Source organism: Solanum dulcamara, chromosome 6, assembly GCF_947179165.1.
Source record: "Solanum dulcamara chromosome 6, daSolDulc1.2, whole genome shotgun sequence".
Classification (NCBI taxonomy): Eukaryota; Viridiplantae; Streptophyta; class Magnoliopsida; order Solanales; family Solanaceae; genus Solanum; species Solanum dulcamara.
Genome location: NC_077242.1, coordinates 77,067,658 through 77,086,169, shown reverse-complemented (window position 1 = coordinate 77,086,169; position 18,512 = coordinate 77,067,658). Strand labels below are relative to the sequence as shown.

At 37.9% G+C, this 18,512-nt stretch overlaps 2 protein-coding genes across 3 annotated transcripts; one reads left to right on the top strand and one right to left on the bottom strand.

Moving 5' to 3' along the window:
• Window positions 1-34: 34 nt before the first annotated feature.
• Window positions 35-6,907, bottom strand: LOC129891620 (uncharacterized). Of its 2 annotated transcripts, XM_055967033.1 has the most exons (10): window positions 6,634-6,906; window positions 5,047-5,199; window positions 4,685-4,900; window positions 4,101-4,283; window positions 3,727-3,948; window positions 3,184-3,300; window positions 2,955-3,098; window positions 1,677-1,778; window positions 1,503-1,571; window positions 35-794 (listed from the first exon to the last, which is right to left on the bottom strand). In XM_055967033.1, the coding sequence occupies exons 1-10, from the start codon at window positions 6,820-6,822 to the stop codon at window positions 558-560; spliced, it is 1,632 nt and encodes a 543-aa protein (XP_055823008.1). In that variant the 5' UTR covers window positions 6,823-6,906; the 3' UTR covers window positions 35-557. The 2 variants fall into 2 exon arrangements, with proteins under 2 accessions (XP_055823008.1, XP_055823009.1); XM_055967034.1 differs by lacking the exon at window positions 3,184-3,300 and having other exon boundaries at window positions 6,634-6,907.
• A 2,016-nt stretch (window positions 6,908-8,923) lies between these two features.
• Window positions 8,924-16,998, top strand: LOC129891619 (preprotein translocase subunit SCY1, chloroplastic). Its single transcript, XM_055967032.1, has 8 exons — window positions 8,924-9,181; window positions 12,660-12,802; window positions 12,896-13,281; window positions 13,785-14,084; window positions 14,177-14,269; window positions 14,971-15,094; window positions 15,647-15,810; window positions 16,554-16,998. The coding sequence occupies exons 1-8, from the start codon at window positions 9,006-9,008 to the stop codon at window positions 16,779-16,781; spliced, it is 1,614 nt and encodes a 537-aa protein (XP_055823007.1). The 5' UTR covers window positions 8,924-9,005; the 3' UTR covers window positions 16,782-16,998.
• Window positions 16,999-18,512: the final 1,514 nt, after the last annotated feature.

The window sequence follows — 18,512 nt, the reverse complement described above, 5'->3', positions numbered from 1 at the left end:
GCCCAACATGACTTGCGAACAATTTAAAAACAAGTCGAATGAAGATTGTACTTTAAAAAGTCGTATGGGGTGACTAAAGCAAGTTTACATGACATGACTTGTAAACGATCTAAAGATAGGTAGAAAAATATTGTACTTAAATTAACGAACATCCCAACATGACTAATCAAAGCATAATAATGCAGACCAATAGCATGGAAGTTTTTCGAAAAATGAGCTACGAATCGAACAAATGATTACCTTCCCATAGATGGAAAACTGGAAATAATGTTGTTTTGTTTTCCGTATCTCGAGGAAGCAACATCTTGAACGACTCTGCATCTGCTCATCGACATGTTTATGTTGGATCTTCCGTGCAAATAATGGAGAGCAGACGCGAATCCAAAATTTAAATTCTTGCAACTGAATGCATCTCTTCTGAAATCAAGCGATCAAAATTCAGTAATTTTTTGAAATTTGAGTGACTTATCACATATAATCTATGCTTTCAGTCTGAACCCGTTGACTGTATGCTCAATCCACCACCGATGCAGAGGGCTGCAAAGGTTTTTCAGCTCTCATTTCAAAAGATATGGACTACTCAACAGAAATATGGCCTCGTTTACGTTCTTAGCCAATTCTGCAGCTGCCCCAACGTAAGTATGAGGCGTTAAGTTCAAGAGAGATGTCTTTGCATCAGCTGGTATGTCCAACTTTTGTATGAATTCTCTAATGCTTTCTTTGTTCACCGCTCTTCCTCGGGTTAACTCCTTCAGCTTTTCATAAGGCTCTGGCACACCGTACCTTCGCATCACCTAAATACCAAACAAAAAAAGAAATGTTAAACTTCATAAAATTCATCAAGAAACATGGGTGTTGGGGACGAGAATTTATTAGTCCAGACTGAACAGTAAATTTTGATCATTTCATAGGTATGGCTAAGGAAGTTGTCTCAGAAGACATACCGTTCTTCAGAATCCATGCAAATCGAGCAAAAAATGGGGGTACAACGGAAGAAAAAGATCTATATAGGATGATATCAGTAAGTTGGTAATGTGTTAGGTCATATAAGTTTGTCACATTTACTTTAGGTCCTATGTCTTCTATGAGTCTATTAGTCCTATCAGAGATTTTTATGCTAGTACAAAATATAGAGAACTCCTAGTACTTTCTACTTGTATTTATTTAGTGTAATATTAGTCTAAGATGAGTTTATTTAGAACAACATTGTCAGTGACGATTCATATAGCCGAACCCTAACTTGTTTGGGATTGGAGGCGTTGTATATTAATAGACAGGTTTAAAAAATTATATTTATGAACTATATGTGTACTTCTATATACCCGTTTATCGAAAGACCAGACCTCAAAACATATCTTTGCAAGCACTACCAGCATTACACCTCTAATATATTTCATCAATCATATATAGGGAAACTCAAATTTGGAATAAAAAGTAACTGCAAATGCCTTTCAGGCTGACTAATACAAACAAAAAGTCCAGATAAAGCAAAAGCTGCATACCGTTTGTATTGGTTCGGCGAGAACTTCCCATGTTTTGTCTAAATCTTCCATTATAGCAGCTTCATTTACCTATATTCAAAAATCGATAAGTCAGCAAAGTCGGAACAACTTAATGAATTCCCTGTAATGCACTTCTGTAAATTAATCAGTAGAATTTCAACTAGTACTGCTTACCTGAAGCTTCTGAATTCCCTGTAATGCACTTCTGTAAGCAAGAAGAGAATGCCCTAGTCCTACTCCCATGTTTCTCAGAACAGTTGAGTCTGTCAAATCCCGCTGCAAATGACAATTTGGATCAAGAAAATTTATGAACACAGCCCACAAATTAACATGCTCTAAAATATGTTGTTATACACGTCCTATAGGGCTTCAAACATTTTAACATGTTCACGATTCACGAGTACAAAACTACTACAGTCAAAGTGTCAAACCTTTCTATAATTGTGTCGTTGACAATGGAAATTTAAACTACCCTAGTAACTGTGATAGTTTTTCGGTTTTTCCATCTAAATCAATGGTGTAATACCATTTGTTATGGATCCAAGTGGTAAAGAATAAACACTCAACTGGTGAACAGCAGTTTATGATAAATAGTTCTGGAGCAGTATATCATTCACATACTTTTTTGGCTTACACTGGATGGTTTCTGGGCACTGTTTAGCAAAGTCCAAGGTATCTTTTGGATATTAATTTTCATGATTCTGTAATCTTACCTTATCAAAACAATAAATGACCATGATGATTCTTTCTCTTTCAGAATATACAGAGGAAAACCCAAAAATAATAACAAAATGCTCTCACCATTTCCACCTGAATTGTATATATGAGTGTTTGTGGCAAGGTAATTGTGATATCATTTATATTTTATGTGCCATCTCCTTCTCTCTTTTTTATGCTTGATTTGGTGTTATGGTTGAGCTTATCCTATATATTCTGCTATGCTACACACAGGTCCCATTCTTTCCGAGGGAAATGTCTGCATATTTTTATTTTTCTACATTGACCTCTCTGCCTTAGTAACAATCAAGTAGTTCCAACATATAGCCATTATAGACTGATAATATAGACTCAAATCCCTTCATGAAGCTGCACAAATCCTCCCTACACTGCTTATCTTTAAAATGTGGATCCATAATAATGAGGAAGTTCCAGGAATCTTCATGGTGTAAAGATAAAATTATATTCTTATAGATTAAAAAGAAACATCTAAATTTCTTGTCTTTTTGTTTCATTTTGTCAGCAAAATGTTATAATAGAGAACATAGAATATTGGTACCATAACATGAAAAAGCAGCTCTCAATTTTTTTTTGGCTGTTATAGTGAAATATTGTTATAAGAGAGGTCTTACTGTAGTACCCAAATATGTGTTTAATCAAACAAAAAATGAAGCTTAAATTATTTGGTAGAACATTCCGTAACAAGGTAAAGACAACATGACCAGATTGACATACCTGCCAGCGTGAAATAGGTAGTTTAGTGCTCAAATGGGATAAATCTCCATTAGCAACACCAAGATTGCCTTCACTATTTTCAAAGTCAATTGGATTTACTTTGTGAGGCATCGTCGAGGACCCGATTTCACCAGCTTTAGTTGTCTACGTAACATAAAAGAATTATGGACTCCATTATCCGGCAAAAGAATATAATAGAAGATATCTAAAATACAGGACAGTCGGTCACCTGTTTAAAGTAACCGAGAGAAATGTATCCCCAAACATCTCTATCAAAATCAACCAAAATGTTGTTAAACTGGACGATCGAGTGAAAAAGTTTGGCCATATAGTCATGAGTTTCAATCTGAATTACAATGATACTGAGTTAGAAGTTGAAAAACGGTTTCTAATATGGTAATACATCCTTCTTTACATATTATATCACACTTTACTTTCTAGTCCGTTCAGAGAAGATCAACACATGTCTATATTTGGAAATTCTTCAATTTTAACAATCAGAGTTTGCCCTGATGGCTCTTACATGAATGACATGACATGTTGAAGACCGCAAGATTCGAAGGTTTAATGTAACGTGTTATATATATATTTGGCCTATGGATTAAAAGTCTTTATATCTTAAACTCAATACAATGTTATACACCATCTTATAAACGAACACGTCAGAGTACATACACAAACAGCTATAAACCTCCCTCTAACTAATGCATAAAGCTCAGATACGAAATGAATTATGCCACATCCAACACAAACAATTAGTGTATAAACAAACCTGAGGAACATACGGATTGAATTCTAGTCCAAGTGACAAGACAAACTCCTCTGCAATTTCTGGCCAGTTTATTTCAGGATACGCAGCTACATGTGCATTGTAGTTTCCTACAGCACCAGCAAATTTCCCAAGCATCTCAATTTGAGAAATCTCCCTTCTTTCCCTACTCAATCGATAAGCAAAAATTGCCATTTCCTTTCCAAGGGTTGTCGGTGAAGCAGGCTACAAGGTGCAAAAAGAATGAGCAAACTACATTATGCAGTCACTGAGGATATATATATAAGACCACCGTTTTCACCGGAGATTAAGCTTCTTGTATCAAAACCTACTCAAAGTACATCTAACTGGAGGACTGTTGGAAAAAAAAAGTATACCTGCCCATGAGTGCGAGAAAGCATAGGAACAGAAGAATGTGTTGTGGCCATGTCACATATTGCTTTAATCAATTCATCCATGACTGGCAAGATGACCGTGTTCAAAGCTCCTTTCAGCATCAATGCGTGGGCAAGATTGTTGATGTCCTCAGATGTACATGCAAAGTGAAAAAACTCGAGCACCTACCACAAAAAGAGGGACAACTATAGGAAAGATGAACGTGCAAAATAAAGCTTTCTGGGGTTTTCAGGTTTCATACAAATACTTTTACCTCGAATTTCCTACTTTGATTGAAAGAAGATGCACGTGGAAAATATGACAGGAATTTTTTTTTCTTATGAAAAGGAATGCCACTACCCTTTGGGTGCGCATAGGGTAAACCCCTCTCTTGTGCAATAGCTTGCAAACCACGCAAAAGAGGTAGACCGCACTAAGCAAGCCCCGTATGACGAGCTCAACCCAGAAGGCCAACCCCTTGCTGCCGCAGTCAAGGAGTTTCGAACTTGAGACCGCCATTATGGAAGTCCCAAGCCAAACCATCTGAGCCACCCCGAAGGGTAGTATGACATGAATTTATTCATACCTTAGATATCTCTGGATGTGATTGGCATTTTTGTTTCAAGAAGTATTCCACTGCTTTCACATCATGGTTTGTGACTCTCTCGATTTTCTTAACTTCCAAGGCATCATTCATACTAAATCCATCAATCAAGTCATTCAAAAACGTCTGAGCTCCGTCAGAGAAGCTTGGAACTTCAACAATTTGAGGTATTTGAGACATTTTTATCAACCACTTAATCTAACAAAAAGAGACATCACCAAAATTTCATTATTGCTTAATGTTTATCCCCACGGGTAATCTAATTTTATTTGAAACAATCTCAATGAAAATGATTTCGAAATTAAACTTTACTACTAGATAGTCAAGGAGGACAAAGTAACCACCTCAACCAAAATGCGGAAACGAATTAAGCCATACTCGCTCATAAACGGAGCCAATTCTTTGACTTTACCCCAGTAACGTCCATCCAATGGGCATAGAGCTGTTAAACTTGAGAGTTCCAGATCTTGAGAATGATTATAAGACATTCCTGTGACCTGAAAAGTTTAAAAAGATACCATGTCAAAATTACCGATGAACTCCACATAGCTATGAAATTGTAAGGAAATTTCCATAGAGCAAGCTGCTCAGGCTACATAATGAGTCTTCTAATATTTGCATCTTACCGCAGCAAATGATACAACTATTATGGTGTCTACAAATGCACCCTCAAATCACACAATTAATGTATCATTGAATTCTATTGAATAATTTTGTCTCATCACAACATGCTGACACAAATTGAGCCAGCAGTGGCAAAGGAGGAGAGAATCCCAAAAGAGGGAGAATGAATGCCCAACTATTTATCATCAAGATTACACTTTTACAGTAAAATGCATATACCATATAGCAAATTGACCATATAAATTTTATTTGATATAAAATTCCAACACGGGAGGAACTATCGGAAACAAACTATTTATTATCCTAAAAGAGGGGAATGAAAAGCCAACTCATCATCATCAAGATTGCACCTTTACTATAATATGCATATACCATATAGCAAATTGACCATGCAAAATTTTATTTGACATAACATTCCAACACGAGAGGGACTATCCGAAACACCCTCTCTACCCCACAAAGGTAGAGATAAGGTCTGTACATTCTCCCCTCCTCAGACCCCACTTGTGCGACATTGTTGTTTTACCATTCCAACACGGAATATACCATTGATGTTAGCTCACATCATTAAATACATCAAATTTTGTAAAAAATAATTCTCTTAGCTTCATCACCAATGAAAAAAAGAGACTCCAGCATAAAATTCAAACAAATAAAAAGGAACATCAACAATATATCCAGTGGAGTCTGAGGAGGACAGATTGTAGATTCTGCAAAATTCGGACTTAACCAACAATCCCACCATCCAAATGCACAACACCACTGCCAGCAAAGTCAATTGCACCAGAACTAAGGATCAGATAACTCGAATTCGAACATAACCAACCATTAGAAGACCAAAGCCAATGTGCAACAACAGGATAAACAAATCCAGTAAGGAAAAAAGAGAAGAAAAGATAAGCAGTAAATTGGGTACGTTCAGCAATAGACCCACTAGTAATTCCAGTAACAGCAATCGCAAAAGCCCATTGATAAAGAAAGAAACTGTAGTCATAAGAGCTAGAAAGTAATGTCTTTTAAGAGAAAAATAACTAGTACCTATAAATGGGTTGTTTGAATCACCGAAGACAAAAGCAAAACTGAAAAGATAGTAAGACAGGCTACCAACAACATGGTAAGCATAATATTCATGGCATTCTTGGCCCTAACACAAAACTTGTCAAAATTGTTAAAACTCATTCTCAAAGACATAAAACAAGAGATTCTAGCATCAAAATCAAACAAATAAAATACAACAATTGTTTAAACAAAATACCAACAAATTGAATTAAATTTCATCTTCTCATAACCATTAAGAAAAATCTAACCTTTTCTTGAATTTTCAAGGAGCTAATGGTAGACCCTTTAGCTATTGCTTTGCAAGAACAGATTTTTCTAGTTGAAAACGAAAAATCCAATCGATTTAGCCAAGAATTTGGAACATAATTGGATTTTTGGGTAATGGGGTTCGACAAAAACATCTTCTTGTTGACACTGAAAGATGTTCCAAGTTCCATTTTTTTTGTTTTGGTTAAAAGACTGAACTGGTCGGATGAAATAGGGTTTTAGCTATGGTGAAGTTCTTTTTTATTTTTTCAAGTTCTTAAAAGGCTTGTTTTTTCCTTTATTCTTTTACTTTCCTATCTATATTCAAACAATCTATTAATATTATTATTAACAAATATTATTATTGAAGGATTGTTATATAAGAGTGGAATTTCAAGAAAATTGTATTCACAACCTTGCCCTGATTCCATGTCACTTTGTTAAAGTTTTATTAAATTACTTCTTAGTTTCTCTGTGATTTTACATATTATATGTTAACAACAACAATCCAGTGAAATCTCACATCGTGGAGTCTGGGGAGGGTAGAGTGTACGCAGACCTGACTCCTACCAATGTAGGACGGTTGTTTCCGAAAGACCCTCGGCTCAATAAAAGCATAGGAAAAGGTCAGACAAGATTATTACAGTAAATAAGTAGATGACGAAAACGGTCCAAACAATAGTATAATCAAAGCACAAAAAAACAGTAAATATTATTATTAGATAATAACATAAATACCATAAATAACATACATCAGAGTACAAGGAATCATAGTGTGTTAATACGCCTACGAATAAGGGTGAATAAAACCACTATGTACTAGCCTTCTACCCTAATGTGTGTCCTCCACACCCTCCTATTTAGGGTCATGTCCTCGGTAAGTCGTAAATGCGTCATGTCCTGTCTGATCACCTCTCCCCAATATTTCTTCGGCCTAACCCTACCTCTTCTGAAACCATCCATGGCCAACCTCTCATATCTCCGCACTGGTGCATCTGGGACTCTCCTCTTCACATGTCCAAACCATCTCAATCGCGTTTCCCGCATCTTGTCTTCCACCGCGGCCACTCCTACCTTTTCTCGAATAGCCTCATTTCTAATCCTGTCAGTCCTGGTATGCCCACACATCCATCTCAACATTCTCATCTCGGCAACCTTCATCTTTTGCACGTGGGAGATCTTAACTGGTCAACACTCCGCCCCATATAACATAGCTGGTCTAACGACCACTTTCTAGAACTTGTCATTAAGTTGTGGTGGCACCTTCTTGTCATATAACACCCCAGAGGCGAGCCTACATTTCATCCATCCTGCCCCAATACGATGTGTGACATCCTCGTCGATCTCTCCGCTGTCTTGCATGATAGAACCAAGGTACTTAAAGCTACTTCTCTTTTGGATGGCTTGGTCCCCGAGCCTAACTTCCGCGCCAACCTCTTGAGGTGTCTCACTGAACTTGCACTCTAGGTACTCTGTCTTGGTCCTACTCAGCTTAAACCCCTTAGACTCCAAGGTGCGTCTCCAATCTTCCAGCTTAGCGTTAACTCCGCTACGAGTCTCATCGATGAGGACTATGTCGTCCGCAAAAAGCATACACCATGGCACCTCACCTTGAATTTGTCGCGTCAATCCATCCATCACCAAGGCAAATAGGAACGGGCTAAGAGCTGATCCTTGATGCAACCCCATCATAACTGGGAAGTGTTCTGAGTCCCCTCCTACTGTCCTTACCTTGATTTTGGCACCCTCGTACATGTCCTTGATCACCCTTATGTACGCTACAGGTACACCTTTAGCCTCCAAACATCTCCATAGTATCTCTCGTGGGACTTTATCGTAAGCCTTTTCCAATTATATGTTACATTTTAAAAAATGTTTAAAAATAATTATATACAGATTAAAAAAAATCAAGGAAAATCAATCACTGATTTTTGAATAACGCCGCGATAAATTTGAATCACTAACTTTCTGCAGTTATGACACAAAATTTTGATCTAGAAGTATGAGCCAATCACACAATATATAAATTAAGCGTGTGCTATAAATATAAATCAAATAATATTTTTATCAAAGTGAAAAAAAAGATTAAAAAACGGATTCAATATCTACTGAGTGTCAAAGTGTATGTCTTTGACTTTCAAAATTTTCTCAATTATCAACGTAAGAAAAACAGAACTTTCTCAAACTAGTAGAAACCTAAAAGCCAATATTTCTAAACTATAAGGACTCAAGTGACCATCAATGAAATTTATATACCTCAGAAACAGCTAAAGTACATATAATAAGGTTCTATTTTAACTCCAGATGACTTCTTTTTAGTTTAAGAATCCTAATATCCAAGATAGAAATTAGTGTGTGTCTGTGTGTGGAGATAATGTTGATAACAGTCAGAGAGATTTCTTCTGCTCTCATTTCTAGCACTAATTTCAAGCAGCTACACTCTTTAAAGGTTAATAGAGTAATCCCCATTTGTAAAGCCAGCAACCTCAGTTTCCATAAAAAATCCACTGCCCCATCATGGAATCTTGGTCATTTTCACTCCACAAACAGGTAATTTTTTGAAAATTAAATGTACCCTTTTGGTATCTTTGTTCAGTTTTTAGCTCAATTTTGATAAAAATATATGTTGTGAATATAAAGACTTGAACTTTCTTATTATGTTTGTTGTAATGGTTTTTGTTTAATCCTGGTCTACAGGTAGGTAATTTCTTGAAATCTAAATGTACCCCTTTGGTCTCTTTGTTCGGTTTTTAATCAATTTGATAAAAATGTATGCTGTGAATATAAAGACTTGAGCTTTGTTAACTTTGTTTGTTGTAATGGTTTTTGCTTAATCCTGGTCTTCTTCACTCCAAAGGTAGATACTTTCTTGAAAATAAAATGTGCCCTTTTGGTCTCTTTGCTGTTACATGCTTTGGGTTTTGCTCAATTTGATAAAAATATGCTGTGAAGAAGATGAAGACTTGAACTTTTTGCACCCAAGGCGTGGCCTAGTGGTGAAGTGGTTTGAGCACCATAAGGTGTCAGATTCAACTCCCTGCTGAGACAAAGTCACTAGGTCTAGTGATCTCTTCCCATTTATTCTAGTCTTAGTGGACAAAGTTTCCTCGTATATGTTGCGTGTGGGAGGTGGTAGGTATCTCGTGGAATTAGTTGAGGTGCGAGCAAGCTGGCTCGTACACCACTATTATTTTTTTAAAAAGGACTTGAACTTTCTCACTGTTTGATGTAATGGGTCTTGTTTAATACTTCTAATTTTGATTCATATATTCTGAAACAAGTCTTGAACGTTCATATTGATCTTCTTCACTCCACAAATAGGTACTTTGTTGAAAATGGAATATATCCTTTTGGTCCCACTGTTCTTAGATGCCTTGATTTTTGCTCAATTTGATAAAAATATTTTGTGTAGGTAAAGACTTGAACTTTCTCACTGTTTGTTGTAATGAGTCTTGTTTAAAACTTTAACTTTAATTCATTGATTTCTCAAACAAGTCTTGAACTTTCATGTTGTTTATTGTGATGATTCTTGTATAGAGCTTCTAATTTCTTTGAATTTAAGACTTTTGTGTTGCTTTTTTCTTTTCTAAGATTGTATTATTTACTTTCATGTTGAGTTTTTCCCCCGAAAAGAATTACCGAATCTGAATGCTGGTTTGTTTTGTTCGAAGTTTACTATGGTCCTATTGCTAAATTGAAAGCTTTAGGCTTTTTTCCTGTTAAAAGGAGTGAGACAAATAGTCTCCTTTTTCTCCAGTGGAGGAAGTTCAATAAATTTATGACTTACCGAGTAAATTATTTTATTTGAGAACAAAAGAGAAAATGTAGGAGTAGTTAACACTAGAGTTGGTATAAAGGGCTATGTTGCTCAGACTCTTCAAAAGTGTCAGCGGATGCGTGTTGGATTCTCCAAAAGTAGTGTATTTTCAGAGAATCCGACATGGGTGCGGCATCGGAAGTGAAGAGTCCGTGCAACTTAGCTAAAGGGCCCTTGACGTGAAACTAGATAAAGGGGCTTATGGGAGGGGAATCTAGAGAAGGTATAGACCTAGAGATTGGTGTGACTTATGGACAGTGTTATCAAAAGCAAAAAGCGCAAAAAAGTTCTAAGATTTGTTGGGGGTTTAAGCGCAAAACACGAATAAACTGTGGGCTTTAATGAAAAAGGCGCAAAGGGAGAAAAAAATACCAATATATATGTTTGGTCCGAGACTAATAATTATAAGCAACAACAACAACAATAACAACCCAGTGAAATCCCACAACATGGGGTCTGGGGAGGGTAGAATGTACGCAGACCTTACTCCTACCAAGGTAGGACGGCTGTTTCCTGGAGACCCTCGGCTCAGTAAAAGCATAAATGCATAAAAATGTTAGATAAGAATAGAAAATTAAAAGCTTTATGAGAAAAACAACAAACAAATAACGAATAGCTAACAAATAAATACAAATAAATAAATACAAATAACAAATAACGATTAAATAAATAATGAAAGCGTCACAGGTAAAAAATTGAGTAATCAAAGCATAGAAAGCAATAAATAATAACAGAAATAACAGAAATCAGAAGTCAAAGCGCAAGAGATCGTAATGCACTACTACGCCTATGAATAGAAAAGAATAACGAGACTATGAACTAGCCTTCTACCCTAATGTGGGTCCTCCACACCCTCCTATCTAAGGTCATGTCCTCCGTTAGCTGTAACTGCGCCATGTCCTGTCTAATCACCTCTCCCCAATATTTCTTCGGCCTACCCCTACCTCTTCTGTAACCATCCATGGCCAGCCTCTCACACCTCCGCACTGGGGCATCTGTGTCTCTCCTCTTCACATGTCCATACCATCTCAGTCGCATTTCCCGCATCTTGTCTTCCACCGAGGCCACTCCTACCTTGTCCCGAATAGCCTAATTTCTAATCCTGTCGCTCCTGGTGTGCCCACACATCCATCTCAACATTCTCATCTCAGCAACTTTTATCTTTTGAATGTGAGAAGTCTTAACTGGCCAACACTCCGCCCCATACAACATAGCCGGTCTAACCACCACTTTGTAGAACTTGCCCTTAAGTTTTGGTGGCACATTCTTGTCACATAGCACTCCGGAAGTGAGCCTCCATTTCATCCACCCTACCCCAATACGATGTGTGACATCATCGTCAATCTCCCCGCAGCCTTGCATGATAGACCCAAGATACTTGCAACTACTCCTCTTTTGGATGGCCTGAGCACCAAGCCTAACTTCAACGCCAACCTCCTGAGGTGTCTCACTGAACTTGCACTCTAAGTACTCTGTCTTTGTCCTACTCAACTTAAACCCTTTAGACTCCAAGGTATGTCTCCAATCCTCCAGCTTAGCGTTAACTCCGCGGCGAGTCTCATCGATCAGGACTATGTCATTCGCGAAAAGCATACACCATGGCACCGGTGGAAGACAAGATGCGGGAAATATCAATTGTTTGGTACCACCTCTTCAGATGAGGGTCATTGGCAAGCAAAGATATGCCTTAGAGCCTTGATGACTCCACTAAAACGCACATTAAGCGAGGTGAAGTGCACAACACATTTTGACCCTCGCTTCAGGGCTGAAGTGCGCCTTTGATAACACTGCTTATGGGAAAATTTAAGTATACTCAGAAGTTTTTTTTTTTTTCTTCTTTTGAACTTTGGCTTTTGTTAAAAAAACTATTCACTTTGAGAGTTGAGACACTTGCTTACTAGAAAGAAAAATTTGCAAACTTGAACTATAGAAGGATATGCTTATTCTGGACATCAAAGTTTGAAATGGTTGAATATCAACTTTTATTTCTTGGTTTTTGTGTGTTGATCCTAGGCATACTTTTTCTTATGATTTTGAGGTTGTGCATGAAAAATCTTAAACAGCTATGTACTGTTTCACATACATTGCTCCTTCCTTGATCTTTCTGCACTACTATTTGCTTGTTGATCCATTTCATCTATTTAATATTCTGCACCATTTTCCTAAATCTTTAGACTTTTCTTCTTTCTGACTGTTATCCTCTTTCTCCAGCTGTGATAGTTCAGTATTTGATCCATTGGGTATCAATTCAGGTAAATCATCCTGGGATAATTTAGTGAGCTTGCTCTCTCAGACATTTGAAAGCTCCTCAAATACTAGAAAAGAGAAAAATTCATCCGCTAGAGGGTTTGCAGGTAGTCTAACTAATCTACGATTACCGTGCTTTTATGTTGTTGATTACACCCCACATATCTTAACCTTTGATTAGGATTTCTTGTCACTGTCAGCTGCAATTGAAGATACTAGCATTGATTTTGGAGACTTCTTCAAAGGCCCATTACCAGGAAAATTTCTAAAGCTATTAGGCTTTTTGGCTTTGTCACGACTTGGGATCTACATCCCCCTCGGTGGAGTAAATCGGGAGGCTTTTGTTGGCAATTTGGATGAGAATAGTATTTTAAGTACTTTGGATTCCTTTTCTGGTGGAGGTATAGGTCGCCTTGGAATATGCTCCCTAGGTATTGTTCCTTTCATCAATGCACAAATTGTGTTTCAACTTCTTGCTCAAATCTACCCCAAGTTGCAAGAACTTCAGAAAAGAGAAGGTGAAGCTGGACGAAAGAAAGTTCTCCAGTATACTCGCTATGCTTCTGTTGGATTTGCTGTAGTACAGGTAATATTTTCTAGAAAAACTGTTATTATTTGAATGAAGAAGCATTTTGAATTGGCAGAATACATAAACAAATACTCAAACTTGGACTCAGCTGATAAGTAAGCTCTCCAGCTTTGAGAGTGCACATCTAGACACCTCAACTTGGTCTGAACTTACAACTAAACACTCCAACCTGTCCCCACTGTGTCTCGTGGACACTTGACACTAAACGTGGCACATATATTTTGGAGGTGTCTAGATGATCATTGTAAGTTGGAATGTTCAACTGACACAGTGGTGACGAGTTGAGCTGTCTAGATGTGCATACTCAAAATTGGAGTGTTTACTTGCCAGCTGAGGCCTAGTTTGAGTGTTTGGTTATGTATTATGCCTTTTGAATAAGATATTTCATGAACAAAACAGTATCTGTAGTCTGTTTTTAATTTGGTTCTCACTTGTACATTGTGGTAGAATAATTGCAGAATCAATTGGCAAATTACAGTTATCTTTAACTTCTGTGGCAGGCAATTGGCCAAGTATTGTTCCTTCGTCCTTATGTTAATGACTTCAGTACCGAGTGGGCAATTTCTTCTGTTGTTCTCTTGACCCTCGGCTCAGTATTTACGACGTATATTGGCGAGAGAATCACTGATTTAAAACTTGGAAATGGTACATCTCTTTTGATCTTTACAAATATCATCTCCTACTTGCCAGCATCCTTTGGTAGGACAGTTGCACAGGCATATCAAGATGGTAATTATGTTGGGCTCGTTGGCATCCTAGTCTCATTCTTCCTGCTAGTCCTTAGCATTGTATATGTTCAGGTATGTTCTTATGTCTAGGTTACTTTGCATTTAACTTATTGTCATACTGTTGAGGGAAGATTGCTAACAGCGTTCTCAACCAAGGTTTTCAGGAAGCAGAGAGGAAAATTCCGCTAAATTATGCATCAAGGTATACTGGCAGAACAGGAGGAGGACTTCAAAAGTCTGCATACTTACCGTTTAAAGTTAGTAGTCTTTTTTCCTCTTGTTTCGTTTAGTTTGTTTTGAAGGATTGCAATGCTAAATTAAAGTGAGGCGTCAACTCTTGTTTGGATGAGGCATTCTGTTCAAATGTTCAAATCCTATCAGAGACAAAAAACACTAGGTGATTTTTTCTCATCTGTCCTACCTAGCCTTGGTGGACAGTGTTACCTGGTACTTGTTGGTGGTGGGAAGTGACAGATATCCTATGGAATTAGTCGAGGTGTTGGCCCAGACACCATGGTTATAAAAAAAAACCTTGTTTTGGTGAGGCGTGAGGGTTGAAATGTGTTCCGTGGAAGAAGCTACTTAATACCGGTTTGAAATTTCCTCCTGTTTTGTTAGTGGTTAGTGAGCACTAACAAACATGCAAGCCTGTGGGAGAGATGTGAGCACGACAATTGTGTCATAGGTTCAAAACTACAAATTATCTTTTGAACATCCTAAAAAATCCAATTTTACAGCTACAGTCCTGTATTATTATCTTGCACATATTTCTATCAGAGTCGTTATATGGTAATTTCCAGTGCTTTTTGTGGATTCTTTGGTAGCTCAGGTGAATAAGACAAGGAGACACATCGTTCTTGCTAATCCTTATATTTGTGATGGAAGTGTGTGGTGAAGTTATTTTGTAATATGATGATCCTTCTTAGTTACAACTTAAAGTTATATTTACAATGAGCAGGTGAACAGTTCAGGAGTAATGCCGATTATTTTCTCTACATCATCATTAGCCCTTCCTGGTACTTTGGCACGTTTCACTGGTGTAGGTTTCCTGAGGAAGGCTGCAGTAGGTTTAAACCCCGGAGGTAGGGAAAAAATAGTGCTGTTACCTTACTTCACGTGCACTTTTCACTGAAAATGTTTTGTGCTTTAAACTCGATTGCTTCTGGACTTATGGTGCGTATGCAATTCCTTTCCTGATGTACAAAAGTTTTGAAACAAATTGCCGACTATCTCTAAGCAAAGAGGTTGTCTTGTTAAACCTGTGGTGCAATACTGTTGAGTTAGTAGTACTACGTAAAAGATAGAGCAACTAGAGGCAGTAGCAGGAAAGTGACTTGTGTAAGATGGAATAGGTGGTATTCTTATTAAAGCCTTGCACTACAGAAGAATATTTGATTTTACGTGGGGTTGTGTTCTAACTCTTCTCTCCGAAGGGAGATTATCGGTGACTGTCATTTTGGAAATAAAAGGGAAACGATAAAAACTGGTTTTCGTATTTTCAACAAAAGGAAATAAGCGAAACAATGAGAAATAATTTATTATATTGGTGGTGCATTTCTTTCGGTACATGTGTAGACTTTTTTTTCTCTTTGTAATATTTTAAGGGCTATAGCCAAACAGATGTTCGTTTGTAGGTTCTTTCTATCTCCCGACAAACATTTTGTTGATTGCCTTCTTCAATTACTATTATACATTCCTGCAATTGGACCCCGATGATGTCAGTGAACAATTGAAGCGACAAGGTGCCTCAATCCCACTTGTTCGACCGGGTAAAAGCACAGCGGCATTCATCAAAATGGTATTATTGCCTTCTTCAGTTTCCTTGATAGTAGTATTCTCTTTCTGCTTAATGCCTATCTTGATTCTCAAATATAGCTCTTCACCCATCATTTTTGTAACAGTGAGAAAAATAAATTACCTGATACATCTAATGACAAGTTGTTGCTGCACTGAGAAACTATGAATCATTCTAGTATTAATCTAGCAGGACCTGTGCTCTTTCTTATAGTGACAGTAGGCCTTTTCGGTGTTCTGATGTAGATATCAGAAAACTGTAAAATTTTTTTAGATATTTTTATAAAATACATACTCCCTCTGTCCCATTTTATATGAATAAGTTCTGAGAGTTAGGGTCAACACACCTAATTTCAGGTGGGGCTTTGAACATAGTTTTTTTTTTTTTGGTTTTAACCATCTGATTTTTGAAATCATTGGCCCAATTAATCTGAAACTGTGTCGCATAAGGCCTATTAAAGGGGAAGCTACCTGGAGTTCCTCCATTCTAAAGGCTCGAATCCGAGATCTTTGGTTAAGGTTCAAACGATACTATCCATCCTATTGCAACCTTTGGTGGTGGGATTTCACTTCTCCGTTTCTTTTCTAGTAAGGATAGTTTCCCTTCTCCTGTATACTTGACTCTCTAGAATTGATAATTGGTGTACTGCATATATACCGTATGAATAGCTGCACGTGGTAATCTTATTAAGGTTCAAAGATGAAAGTGTTTTGTCTTGATTCATGCCTTAAATGGGGGATTTACAGGTACTTAGCCGGATATCAGTTCTTGGTTCTGCATTTTTGGCGCTTCTCGCTGCTGGCCCCGCTGTGATAGAGCAGGCCACACACCTCACTGCTTTCCGAGGCTTTGCAGGCACGTCAGTGCTTATCCTTGTTGGTTGTGCTACAGACACTGCAAGGAAAGTGCAAGCAGAGATCATATCCCAAAAGTACAAGAATATAGAGTTTTACAACATTGATAATAAATATTGAAACAAGACTTCTGGTTAAAGCTGGAGAAATGACATTGTGTTACATAAAAGAGAACATAAACGCCACGACACAAACTTGATCTGGACGTCATCGACTCTACTTTCAATTCCCTCACCCCCCTACTTTTCATAATTAATTTATTCTAGTTTCTTTGTATTACTACCTTAGATGTACATGTTTCTTAATCTGTGTAAATGCAGGCAAACAATTACCTCTTTTTTGTGTTATTTTTTGTTTTTAGTTAATTTCCCTTTTCAATTTACTGTATCTCAATGATCTGAATTCAAAGACAAGAGAACAAACATCTCTGGACTTCGGTTATGTTCTTGAGAGGAAATGTGAAACTTATAGCCTTGACAAAGGTTGAGGACTTGTGTCCCAAGTCACAGGTTTGTGTCATGCGCCAAGTGAACTAACTTTTGATAGGTGAGCTCATCATCTTCGAGTTTCAAAGGCTACAATTGACACAAAAGGTTGGCTCTAGACAGATTTGTTGGTTATAAGGAAAATGTTGTCACGACCCAACCCCGTAGGCTGCGACTGGGGTCCGACCTGGACCCCCGCATACATTTCTATTAGTTGTGGTCAAGTCGAACTATAAACAACATAATAGCAAGCATCAGAACCCTATCGGGTGATAACATTTCCATAAATATGTAGCTTCTTTCACTTGTATCACATCAGGAAAGGGCACGCAAACCGACAAGGCTGTCATAGCATAATAACACGTACAATACATCATATAGACCCAGCTGAACCATATTGACATACACAACCCATATATACATGTCTGCAGACCTCTAAAAATATTAACGACAACATATGAACTGGTAAAGTTGCTGCCATGTGACCAGGAGGTCACGGGTTCAAGCCTTGGAAACAGCCTCTAGCAGAAATGCAAGATAAGGCTGCGTACAACAGACCCTTGTGGTCGAGCCCTTCCCCGGACCCTGCGCATAGCGGGAGCTTAAGTGCACCGGGCTGCCTTTTTATATGGCGGGACAAGGCCCCCGCCGTACCCCTGGATAAACAGAAACAATTATATAAATCAGCGGCCAGTGCCAAAAACTAGGCTCCAATACAATGGAGCCTCTTCCAGCTGAGCTGAACGACATTCTAAGCTGACGGACTCCCAAGACCTGTATCGGTACCTGCGAGCATGAAACACAGCCCCCCCGAAGAAAAGGGGTCAGTACGACATATGTACTGAGTATGTAAAACATAACATCATACAACTGGAAGCATATTTGAAATAGAGAAGCAGTGGACAAAATATCAAATCAGAAACCTGTACTTGTATCCTGTGAATCATAAAAGCATGCATGCTCAAATTATACAATATAGCTGGCCCTATCTGGGATCCGGTGAATATATCTATAGGACCATCATAGGCCCGATGCCATCACCACCTTATTACAACACATCATGATATATATACATACGTACCCGGTCCTCTAGTGAGGGACTCAGTGAGTTTTTCATGTCATCGCATTATTATGTCCTCGTATAGTGTACCCGACCCCTTTAGTGAGGGACTCGGTGGATAATGCAGTGAACTGCGCACGTCTACGTACCTGGTCCGGGACTCGGTGAAAGAAGGGTTACAGTATACACAAGTAGAGTAGTGAGTAACTATATGCAATTCAAATCATTATTAGAGACTCGACAGAATAAGAAAGTTAAGCTTTTGCCTGAGGACTCGAGTAGTAGTGTAGTCATCTCGAGTGTCCT

Coding starts and splice junctions, on each gene's coding strand:
- LOC129891620 (XM_055967033.1), bottom strand. CDS start 6,822: ATGGAACTTGGAACATCTTTCAGTGTCAACAAGAAGATGTTTTTGTCG. Junction 5,200..6,633: donor CCTTGAAAATTCAAGAAAAG/GTTAGATTTTTC, acceptor TAAACTTTTCAG/GTCACAGGAATGTCTTATAA. Junction 4,284..4,684: donor CACATCCAGAGATATCTAAG/GTATGAATAAAT, acceptor TTTTTGTGGTAG/GTGCTCGAGTTTTTTCACTT.
- LOC129891619 (XM_055967032.1), top strand. CDS start 9,006: ATGTTGATAACAGTCAGAGAGATTTCTTCTGCTCTCATTTCTAGCACT. Junction 12,803..12,895: donor ATCCGCTAGAGGGTTTGCAG/GTAGTCTAACTA, acceptor TGTCACTGTCAG/CTGCAATTGAAGATACTAGC. Junction 14,270..14,970: donor CTGCATACTTACCGTTTAAA/GTTAGTAGTCTT, acceptor TACAATGAGCAG/GTGAACAGTTCAGGAGTAAT.